The 12,310-nt window shown below is 47.0% G+C and overlaps 1 protein-coding gene across 1 annotated transcript; it reads left to right on the top strand.

Annotated features, from left to right (window-relative positions):
- The first annotated feature begins 11,215 nt into the window (after nucleotides 1-11,215).
- LOC124299552 (uncharacterized) lies at nucleotides 11,216-11,875 on the top strand. Its single transcript, XM_046752813.1, has one exon. It carries the CDS (start codon nucleotides 11,216-11,218, stop codon nucleotides 11,873-11,875), a length of 660 nt encoding a protein of 219 aa, XP_046608769.1.
- Nucleotides 11,876-12,310: the final 435 nt, after the last annotated feature.

The raw sequence follows: 12,310 nt of genomic DNA, 5'->3' as shown, positions 1-12,310 counted from the left end.
TTTTAAATCAGAGTTAGAAAAGAAAAGTCAAGAAGAAGAAGAAAAAATAGCTAAAAAAAAGCGACGTTTAGAACTAAAACAAGACAAATCTTGTGCAAATAAAACTGCCAAAAATTCTAAAAAAAAAAATAAGATTGATACTACTAAAAATGAGACTGTTAAAATTAAGGCTAGTCAAAAAAAAGTAGAATCTAAGGAAAATGATTATTTTTGCGCGTTGTGTGGCGAAAAATACGTTGATCCGCCTACAGAAGATTGGATTCAATGTAGCTCATGTCATAGCTGGTGGCATGAACAGTGCACTCATTATCAAACAGGTACTTTTATATGTGATATATGTATAACTGATGACTAAGATTTTATTATAATTCGTTGAAAATGATCTCGTTTTAATTTATCTCGATACAAAAATGTTAATTACTTTAAGCCTTATTTTCGATATAAATTGAGATAAACAGTATTTATGAGAGTATATATTTAATATATAAATATTAAAAATAAAATAAATAATGATAAATGTTGATAAAAAAATGATATTCATGACATTAAATATAGTTTCACTATATTTAACAAGCTACCGTTTAAGTTATTATAAGTGCGTACACTTACCCGCAGTGCTGCGCACATATACCCCGATATTGAGGTAAGTGTACGCATTCTGACTAAGTTTTATTTTATTATTTTTCTAAAATTACCGTTAATTAAATTTGATTTCATGTTATGTAATTGTTAAATCAATAAAGCCTTTAAATGAATAACTTTTTTTTAATTTATTTCATACGAAAATTATAATTTTATAATAATTGAAAAAAAAATGCGCACTCTTGCCCCACATGACTCTACGTATAATCCAAGACATAATATTTTTAATTATATTCTACCAATTGCAATATAAATAACTTGAACGATCGAATTTCATGTACACAGACTTGGAGAGATATGAAAAGTCGAACATCACAGAAAGCATGTAAAATTAGAAATCAGCGTAATGCAACGGGCAATAAAGAAATTGACGAAGTTCCATTGACACCATTAGAGCTAAGAGTCATTGGAATCATTGACAAAAACTACGTTGAAGGTAGCTCTGACTGTCCTGATAGCGTTCCTGAAGAAGAGGTATTTATTATATAGTTTGTGGAAATTACATTGAAGTTGACATTGAAGTAGTTGAATACATGATTTGTAATACACTATTGATACTCCCATTGTACCATTGAATTTTTGTTTCATTGACTTGAAATAGGAGTTACAAGAACAGCTTGCTGCAGGTGACTCCTCACCATTATTAAAACCTCCACGTGTAGTTAGCATCTTTGACCACATAGCGAGTACATCAACATGCACTGATGTTTTTGAATCAGACATTGCCAATAACTATGGAGATAACGGTATGACTTTGTTATTATGAAGTATTCTGAATCGTTGTTCCATTTCGAACATTATTATTCTTAATACCGATAGAAAACCCTAATGTTGACCTCATTGACTGGGAATATATGGAATTGAGCAACACTGAAGAAGGCATTTCAGAAAGTAAAGTGCAAGTCAAAAATATAAAAAAAAATATAGAAAAACACGCACTAAAGACGGCTGAGAACCGCCGTCCCCCGACACCACCAAGCTCTCCAGAGAGCCGGTACACGCCACCACCTAGGACTGAGACTGACCCCCCTCGACGGCCGACATCCTCACTGCAGCCTCCACCGCAATTTAAAAGGACAAAAACCATTCCTATTATCACTTGGCAACCTTCACTTTAACTGTACATATGTAAATAAAATAAATAAGATGTAAAAATAAACTCAAAACCACAAAACTCATCTTTGACTTCATCGACCCACACCTTCCACGCGGTTCGGTCGAACTACGAGCTATCAAATAGCGAACAAATAGAAACATTGGACGTACAAAACAAATCGGCAGCAGTCAAAGCCAAGAGCCGCCGATACTTCAAAGATTCACAAAAAAAAAACCTTACACAACCGACAGTGCCTCAACTACACGGCCAAGAAAACGTATGCATTCTCAATTTGCATTGAACTTAGAATGTTGTACGTGATTCTGTCATGAATGTTACATGTGTACAATATTATCATTTATGAATTTTAAAGAACACTGATACGATATCGAATATAGACTATGTACTAACAATTATGCTATTCTATTTCAAGGAACACAATCTAAACAATTATCTTCTACACGGAACCAGTTTGCAGCAATTGCTGAGTCACATGCCCAATCAATGATGGTTAGATTGTAATTTCAGTAAAACTGCTATCTATTTACTGTATGATATAGGATAATTTTCATTTACATGAACTATTTTCGCAGATGCTAGCTGAAGCTGCAAAATTACAGGCAGAAGGGACAAAGCGTCATGCCGATGCTATGGGTCGATTGGTAGAAGCGATGGAACGGCAAGCTGATGCAGCTGTGCAAAACGCTAACAATGAAAAAACGAGAATCGAAGTCATGTCTCAGCTAGTAGAAGTACTATCACAGATTTTACCAACTTACCAATAATAGTACAGTATATTGTAGTGTAGTGTAGTATAGGACTTCATCGTAAACAACAAACTATTGAACATGGACCAAAGTTTATATCAATAAGCATTATTTAAATTCAATATGCCAAAACGTATTATAGTCAAAATATAGACATTATGTACTCGTTTTGTGATATAAAAATATAATATTAAAATGTTAAACCGATAAGTAATATAGTGAAAATACAGATATATGTACTCGTCTTACAATATACAAATATAATATTAAAATGTTCAACCAATAAGTAATGTATAAGAAATTCAAATACACATTATAATTTTATAATAATAATAAATACGTATATTATTATTTAGATTTTACAATTTATTTAAAATTCGGTGAACCAAATTTAATATTATGAACCTTCGGCCGATACACGGCATCTTACGAGAGAAGCTGTTAAATATATCCACCTATACATACGAATACCAACCCCCTGCCACCAAACGCTGGCTTCCCGTAGGTCCCCCTTCTCGTTGCGCATGCGAAGTCACCTAGCTCGCGGCGTGAGCCGTGTCTTTATCTCATAGCGTTGAATATTTCCGCCTTGGCAGGACGTAAATTTTTCAAAGTGACATTTCAAAGTGATCTCAGAGGAGTGAAGATTGTCAAGAGTTCAGTGCATAGAAAGATGTCGGACGGACCTCCAGGAGAGAATCTCGGAGAGAATCTCGGAGACGATCGCGAAGAGGAGCTCGGTGAGGAAAATCACGAGCAGGAAGTGGGGTTAGGTTCCCAGGGATCAACGGCAGAGTCTCTGCGCGAGATCGAGGACTCGGGAGACGTGGACGAGGAACAGCCCCCCCCCCCCCCCCCTCCCCCCAAAGAGGCACTGTCCGACAGTAAACCCACAGATTGAGGTACTAGAGCATAAGGTAGACTGTCTGGCTGCCCTTCTGGCACAGCAGATACAAGCACAGGCAGGGGCACAGAATCCCCAGCGGGCCTCCACATCGAGCGAGTGTTTTTTGTCAGAACCACAGCGAGTTGAGATTGCTTGGGCCAAATTATCCACCGAGGTGGACGAGAACAAGCAGGTTCAGGCGCCAGCGCCGGAGCTACTTGAGAAGTTGATAGAGCTTCAACGCTTCGGCTCAGACGAGTAGAGAGAGTTACGGTATTCGAGTACGCTAAAGAGATTCCTAGCGTTTCCAGGGTTCCGGGACCTCAAGATCAACGAAGAGCTATGCCACCTCGAGGACGCCAAGTCAAAGGACGCAGCCAGCTCGTCGGAGCGGGTGCTAGCGGGTCTCTACAAGGCAGTGTTGGGGCTGAATGGACTGCTGCGAGCCAACCTCCAGGGCATTATTGATTGGGCGTTCGCCAACCCTGCAGACCTCGAGCGAGGGATCCTGCTGGAGAAATTGACAGCGACCTTCAGCCCGGAATCTCGGGTAGCAAAGGATTTCGATTCGATTTTACAGGTGATCTGCGTAAAAAGAGCGGAGCACATTGAGCAGCGAAGAGAGCAGCTCCTCAGGAAGGTGCCCAACAAAAACGTGCAGGCGGCCCTGCAGAGGGTCCCACCCAGTGCAGAATATCTGTTTGGCAAGGAAAAACTCCTCCCTCTCGTGCAGTCGCTCGGGGGCGCTCAGACGTGACTGAACAATCCTACGTATTTGACAGCTAGAAAGGAGGTGAGGAAGAAAGAACCGCAGGAGCCATTTCGCGCCAGAACAAACTATTCGGCGCCAAGAGCAAAGGAGAATCGTCGACAGGACCGGAGCTACTATCGGAACCCAAGAGGGGGAGAAAAGAAGGGACCTCGAGGCAAGGGCGAGGAAACTTTTCGGAAACGGTCCCAATGACTACCGACGGGAACGCGACTTCTCTGGAGGACAACTCGCCCTTTTCCAGAGAAGATGGAGGGACTTAAAGGCCCCTCCAGTAGTTTTAAGGTTAATAACAGCATCAAAAATTCCCCTAGTATCAAAACCGATCCTTACAGGCAATTAGAGGCAATCCAGGTTTACTACGGCAACCTCCCCGGAGTTGTCCGCACAGATAGACCACCTCAAAGCTCAGGGCATCCTGGAACGGCCGACAGAAGACAACCCAAGTTTCATCTCGAGGATTTTCGTAATTCGGAAAAGCAACGGAGAGAAGAGACCGATTTTCGATCTCCGTGGCCTCAACGCACATGTGAGGGTAAGAAGCTTCCAGCTAATATCGGATTTCAGGGTCCCGGAATTCCTACAGCCTGGAGACTGGATGACGCGGTTGGATCTGACGCAAGCGTACTTTCACATACCGATTGCGGCGTCTCATCTTCGCTTTCTGCGCGTTGTATACAACGGCGAGCTGTTACAGATGACGAGCTTGCCCTTTGGCCTCTCATCTGCCCCTCAGACCTTCGCGACGGTCACGAACTGGATCGCAGAGATCCTTCGGTCGCGGGGGATCAGGGTGATCGTTTACCTAGACGATTTCCTCCTGGCCTCGCAGCAGCGAGCCAGTTTGAGGCAACAAACCACAGAAGCAGTAGAGCTGCTGCAATCTCTCGGCTGGCACATAAACCACGAGAAGACCATCCGGGAGCCAGTCCAGGAGCTGGAATTCCTGGGCGTAACGTGGAACACTCGGGAAAAGCAGAGAGGCCTGCCAGGAAAAAATATTCAGGAGATGCGCTGGCTGATCCACGGACTCCTCACGAAGAAAAGCGGAACGCTCGAACAATTTCAGCGTATCCTGGGGCACTTCAACTTCGCCAACTTCGTGGTTCACCGGGGCCGTTTGCACTGTCGCCACCTCCAACGATTTTTGGTCACGTTCAAGCAAAGCAGACCTCGCGAACGACGGCGAATCCCCGAGAGCCTGCGGGGAGAGCTGGAATGGTGGCAGGAGGCTCTGACCTCGAGGTCCGCCGTTCACGAGAGTCAGATAACGCACTTTCTCGTCACGGACGCCGCGGACTCGGGTTGGGGAGCCCAGTTAGACGGGGTCGGCATCTCGGGAGCTTGGAAAAGGCATCAGCAGGCATGGCACTCCAATATAAAGGAGATGTACACGGCCTACGACGCAATCAGGGACCAAGCACACAGATTGCGGAAGGCGCACATTTTGCTCCAGACGGACAACCGCACCCTGGTAGCGTATATCCGAAAGGAGGGAGGCACAAAGTCCCTGGGTCTACTCGACCTGACGTTCTAGCTGCTGGAGCTGGTGGACGACCTCCAGATAACACTATCGGCGGCCTATCTGCCCGGAAGATACAACGGCATTGCCGACCGGCTGTCCCGAGGAAAGACACTCCCGGAATGGCACTTGTTGCCACAAGCAACGGCAGAGATCTTCGAGAAATGGGGCGAACCAGAGATAGATCTGTTCGCTTCCGAAAAGACCGCAATAAGCAGGCGGTACGTCTCGAGAGACTCGACCGATCGATCCGCCTACTTTATCGACGCATTCAGTCGACCGTGGGAGTTCGAGCTAGCCTGGGTCTTCCCACCTCCCAGCCTCATTCCTAGAGTACTAGCACACCTAAACAGCAGCAGGGGACAATATCTCGTCGTGGCACCCAAGTGGGAGAGGACGTTCTGGCTGTCGGACTTGCAGCAGAGGAGCAAGGAACCGCCGATTCGAATCCGAGACCTGCAGCAGACGTTAATAGACATTTCGACGGGCCAACCGCCACCGGAGGGGGACCGACGGTGTCTCCAGGTGTGGAAAGTTGGGGGTGGTCGTACGTAGTCAGGGACTGGTCACAGGAGGAGAGGGCCTTACTGACAGCTAGCTGGCGCCGGTCTACCGTGGAAACTTACAAAGCCCCTCTTCGGAGGTGGATAGCTTGGTGCAGTCAACACCGGGTTAGCCCAACACGGCCGCGAGCACAGGATCTCGCAAGGTTTTTAGCTCACCTGCACTTGAGAGAAGGCCTGGCATATAGTACGATCCTGGTACATAAGTCGGCAGTCGCAACCTTCTGCACGCCAGCGGTAAACCTGGCCTCCGATTTTCTCGTTCAGCAGATCTTAAAAGCGATCGCGGTGGTAAGACCCCGAGAGATAAGGACAGAAATCTGGGACGCTTCGATCCTGATGCGGTGGCTAGGCACGAGGGCTGAGAGGCTAACCTTGTTCGAGCTCTCGAGAAGGACTGCGGCGCTGCTGCTGCTGATCTCCGGCAGGCGCGTTCACGATTTGACCCTGCTCAAGATCTCACCACATTTTCTCCAAAACCTAGGGAAGGAGTTGGTTTTCTGGCCGACCTTCGGCTCGAAGACGGATAGACGAAGCTTCAGGCAGTCAGGCTGGCAACTGTCGAAGCACGAAAACATGTGGCTTTGTCCGATAACAATGATCCGAGCCCTACTTAAGATGTCTGAGGAACGTCGAGGGGGTTCAGAGGTCGACGAGCTATTTATTACGCTCACAGGCCCAGTAAAAGCAGCCTCTCGCACAGCTATCGCCGGATGGGTAAGGTCGGCGTTGAAGGAGGCGGGAATCGAACAATCTCCGGGAAGTATCCGCTCCGCGATCGCCTCAAGAGGTTGGCTGGACAACGCCCCGATTCAAGAAATTCTCAACAGAGGAAATTGGAGGTCGGTGGAGACCTTCCGGAAGCATTATTACAAGGAAGTCCGATGCCAGGAAGGGTCGACTTTGCCGTCAACGTTCCGGGCGGTGTAATGAGTTAGAACTACAAGAGAAATTTATGGTTGGCACATATTTTATTCTGAGACTTTATCGTTCGTTTAACTCTAATATTTTCCATGTATCTTCGTTCACATAGCGTTGAATAAATAATAATGAATTTAAAAAAAAAAAAAAGATGAAAAAGAAAAGCGTAGTCACCAGCAGAGAACAAACACGTCTCTCGTAAGATGCCGTGTATCGGCCGAAGGTTCATAATGCAAGTGTTTTGAATTCCAACAAAACACGTATTATGGACCGAAGCCGATACACGGCATCCAGTAAGCAACTTGCTGGATGAGAAGGGACGCTATGAGATAAAGACACGGCTCACGCCGCGAGCTAGGTGACTACGCATGCGCAACGAGAAGGGGGACCTCCGGGAAGCCAGCGTTTGGTGGCAGGGGGTTGGTATTCGTATGTATAGGTGGACATATTTAACAGCTTCTCTCGTAAGATGCCGTGTATCGGCTTCGGTCCATAATACGTGTTTTGTTGGAATTCAAAACACTTGCATTACCGAAGATTTTACGAGAAAATTGCGACTTCCCGCGCGCTCGTACATAACACCGGTCAACGCGATTAACGGGACACAGACGCAAACGAAAAGTTGGGTCAAGATACAATTTCAGTTAAAGGACAGCAGATTTACAAAATCCGTGAATTGTCTAACAATCGATGAAATCGCAAGTTCAGTGCCGGACACGGTGTTTCCACGTGAATTGATTAAGATCCCGACAAATTTACGGTTGGCGGACCCACAATTCCACTTACCTCGACCAGTGGACATTCTCATCGGTTTCGGTGCCACGTTGTCCATGTTATCAGTCGGACAGATAAATTTGTCTAGAAACGGACTCGATTTGATTCTACAGAAAACGCGCCTGGGATGGGCAATCGCCGTAGGGGTGAAGAGAGAACGGGAGGGTCGGGGGATCTCCTGCAACCTGACCAACCTGTCGAAGTTAATCGACAAGTTTTGGGAAATCGAAGAGATCAACGCCAAGGCATCTTTTTCATCCGAGGACTCGTTGTGCGAGGAACATTACGTCGAAAACACGACGCGTGACGACGCGGGACGGTACATCGTGCGTTTACCATTTCGACACGCAGACACGGACTTCGGTGATTCACGGTCTCAAGCGCTGCGGCGATTTTGTTCTCTCCAGAGGAGACTGAACTCGGATCCGATCCTCAAGGAAGAGTACGCCATCGTCATGAAGGAATACACGGATCTCTGACACATGTCTGTATGTCATGACGACTCGACCAACGAATACTACATGCCACATCACGCGGTAGTGAAGGCCTGCAGCAGCACGACCAAGGTCCGCGTGGTGTTCGACGCTTCCGCGAAATCCAGCAAGGGTTTTTTGTTGAACGACGCGTTGATGGTCGGTCCGGTCATACAAAATAAGCTATTCGGGCATCTACTACGTTTCCGAATTCATACGTACGTCGTTACGGCCGATATTGAGAAAATGTACCGGCAGGTGCTCATGCATCCCAACGACCGGAAATTTCAGCGAATTTTTTGGTACCACGGCAATGAGATTACAACGTATGAATTGAATACCGTGACCTTCGGAGTGTCGGCTGCACCTTATCTCGCGATACGCACAATTCACCGACTCGCGGATGACGAGAACGAAAACTTCCCCCGCGCGTCGGAGGTTTTAAAGCGCGGCATGTGTGTCGATGATCTTTTAACGGGCGCAGACTCGCTCGAGGAAATTTTGCGAATACGCGACGAGGCCATCGAACTGTTAAGGCGTGGAGGGTTCAATATCCGGCAATGGGCGTCAAATCATCGACACGTACTCGATAATTTGGAGGAAAGATTTCATGATCTCGACCGGACAATCGAGCCGAACCCCGTCATGAAAACACTCGGCGTCGTTTGGGACTCTCTACGCGACGAATACGGGTTTACAGTCAAACCGATCGGGTGCCCAGGAACGATAACGAAGCGAAACATGTTATCCGAAATTGCGAAAATTTTTGATCCATTGGGTTTACTTGGTCCGACGATCATGTTCGCAAAGATCATCCTTCAAAAATGTTGGCGAGCGGAGGTTAATTGGGATGAATCCTTGCCACAGAATTTGCACGCGGACTTGATTGCGTTTTCAAATCAGCTTGGATTTTTCTGTGAAGTGTCGGTGAAACGTCACGTGTTATTAAAAGATTCAAAATCCATCGAGATACACGGATTCTGCGACGCTAGTAAGGATGGATATGGAGCCTGCATTTATGTGCGATCGGTTGACCCGAACGACCAAATTTCTACGGTCCTAACCTGCGCCAAATCTCGTGTCGCTCCGTTGAAATCAAGACGTATAGCGCGAAAAGGAACTCCGACGGAGCAGAAAGAAAAAGAGATACATACCATCCCTCGTCTCGAATTGTGTGGTGCGTTGATTTTAGCTCGGTTATACAAAGAGGTACGATCGGTTTTCGATTTCAAGGTATATCGCGTTGTCTTGTGGTCAGACTCGAGCATCGTACTTGACTGGCTCAAAAAACCCCCGGAGGTTCTAAAGGTCTTCGAATCGAACCGCATCGCCGAAATTCAGACTCTCGACAACGACGTGAAGTGGCGTCATGTGAAGGGCGAGCAAAATCCCGCGGACGGGTTATCGCGCGGTCAACTTCCCAAGGATTTTTTGCGGAACAACTCGTGGCTTGCAGGGCCGAGTTGACTGATCAAATCTGAAGAGGAATGGCCAGAGAACACCGAAATCACCGTCACCGCCTCCCTCGGTTTCAAGAAGAATCTATGCTTCGTTTCACAACCGGAGAGTTACGACCTGTTTGCCCGATTTTCTTCTTATTTGGAATTAACGAGGGTAGTTGCATACTGTTTGCGTATATGAACACCTAAGAAGTATACAAAACGAGAAATTGAGACAACAGAAAAGATGGCCGCCGAAAATAAAATTTTGCAACTAATCCAGAGGAACCAATTCTCGAAGGACATCGACAGGATCATGAACAAGGAAACTGTCAAAGACTACAAATTTGCCTCGCCGAATCCGTTCGTCGACGAGCATGGGCTTCTTCGCGTCGGAGGACGTCTGAAAAGGGCTGAGATTCCCTATGAGCAAAAACACCCGATCTTCTTGCCGACACATCATCCCGTTACCGACATGATTATCAAGGAAACGCACGAACGTGCATATCATGCCGGCATTCAGAGCACACTGTGCACCATAAGACAGAGAGGGCTGTGGCTGCTCGATGGGAAAAACCAGGTACAGAACATCATCCGGAAATGAGTCCGATGTCTCAGACACCGGCCGGTTCCGCTGGAGAGCCAAATGGCTGATCTACCTCAGGCACGTTTGAACGGGACGGCGGCATTTTTGCGTGTGGGCGTGGATTACTTTGGGCCAGTGTTGCTAAAGGAGAAGAAATTCCTGAACCAAAAATTTATCAAATCGCGTGGCGGACACCCGCCACCGGCAAGCCGGCGAAAAATCATTAAAATATTTCCTTTTCTCCATTTCTGTCTTTTAACAACCATTGCCTTTTACAGTTAACTTTCGCGTGTCCGGGCCTCGCCGCACTAGCCGAGGGCCAAGGATTTGACCGCGCCGGGAATTTCCCGACATGTGGCATTTATGGCGCGACGCGACCCTTGGCCTCGACTCGGGGGCGAGCCTGCATTTTTCTCTCATCTGTAACCAGTCTTCGCCGTGCTCTTTGCGCATACGCATCTACCAACTAGCTTCGTCTTTTTCCCTGTTTTCGCATTTCTATTATACCATCCCATTCTTGTAACTCGATATCTCTAATAATAAACAGTTTGTCAATACCATATCACTATCAACCACAATCTCTGGCGTCATCCGTTTCCTAACCTCCCGATAGCACCACAAATTGGTGATCCCGACGTGATTTGACGCGATCCATACTCTTTCTCGTGTCAGGCTGTGTTAAATTTTTATTGTGAGTGCTAGGGTTAGTGACCTTGTATTTTAGCTGCAAACTTTGAGTGGTATTGGTGACCGGATATAGCTACCAGATCGTGTAAGATGCCGGCAGACGCTGTAACCGGCGTGCGAGCTGCGCTAGACCGAGTCGCTGTGCGTATTCCACCGTTTTGGCCCGCAGACCCGGAGATGTGGTTCACACAAGTCGAGAGCCAGTTCGCGTTAGCGGGGGTGGTGGGAGACGAAACAAAATTTAGCTACGTCGCAGGCAATATAGACACGAAATACGCCGCGGAAGTGTGGGACATTCTTACGCGGCCGCCCGCGAGCGGCAAGTATGAAAAATTAAAAACGGAACTAATACGTCGTCTCAGCGCGTCGCAGGAACAGAAGACGCGGCGATTACTCGAGCACGAGGAGATGGGTGACCGCAAGCCCTCGCAATTTCTACGGCATCGTCAGGCGCTAGCAGGCGTCGTTGTACCGGAGAGCCTCGTGCGCTCGCTGTGGCTCGGCAGACTACCCTCGTCGATGCAGGCTATCCTCGCTACGCAAACGACCGCGAACCTCGATACGGTTGCCGAGTTAGGCAATGCCATCGCCGACGCAACTCCGCGCCACCAGGTCGCTGAGTACGCGGGGAGTGCGGGTAGTCTCGAAGCCTTGGTCGAGCAAGTAACGGCAAGCCTGGCTAACGCCGTGGCCATGCAGAAACAGCACCAGCAGGACATCGCGGTAATCCAGCGGAAGGTGAACGACTAGCCGAGCCGATCACGCACACGTTCGCGGCAGCGTTCGCTGACCATGAGGTCGATTCTGTACTAGACGCAATGAAGGGTCGCTATGAAGCGACGCAACACGAAAGGTCGCTTGCGAAAGCGACGCTATTATAAAAAGCGATTCTGTACCGGGTGCTATTTTGCGCCAGGCGTTACAAGCAAGCTGTTTCGCCGGCGCAATGGTTGCGTTCAAACCGTGGTTTGAACCTCCCGTTCTAAAGGAAGCCGTGAGCCTAGACTTGTCAGGCGGCGATATAACAGTTTTTTCATGTTACATTGTATTTGCAGTTTTGTTGCATTGTATTGCATAAATAAACCATCAAAATTTTTGTGATTTCGAAATTTGTGAAGAATCAACGTACAAAATGAAGTAAGTAAGGAAATAATATATGAGATTAATATTTATATGAAATTAATA

Source organism: Neodiprion virginianus, chromosome 3 (genome assembly GCF_021901495.1).
Source record: "Neodiprion virginianus isolate iyNeoVirg1 chromosome 3, iyNeoVirg1.1, whole genome shotgun sequence".
Lineage (NCBI taxonomy): Eukaryota > Metazoa > Arthropoda > Insecta > Hymenoptera > Diprionidae > Neodiprion > Neodiprion virginianus.
The sequence above is the reverse complement of the archived record's forward strand: the minus strand, read 5'-3'. Positions and strand labels throughout refer to the sequence as shown.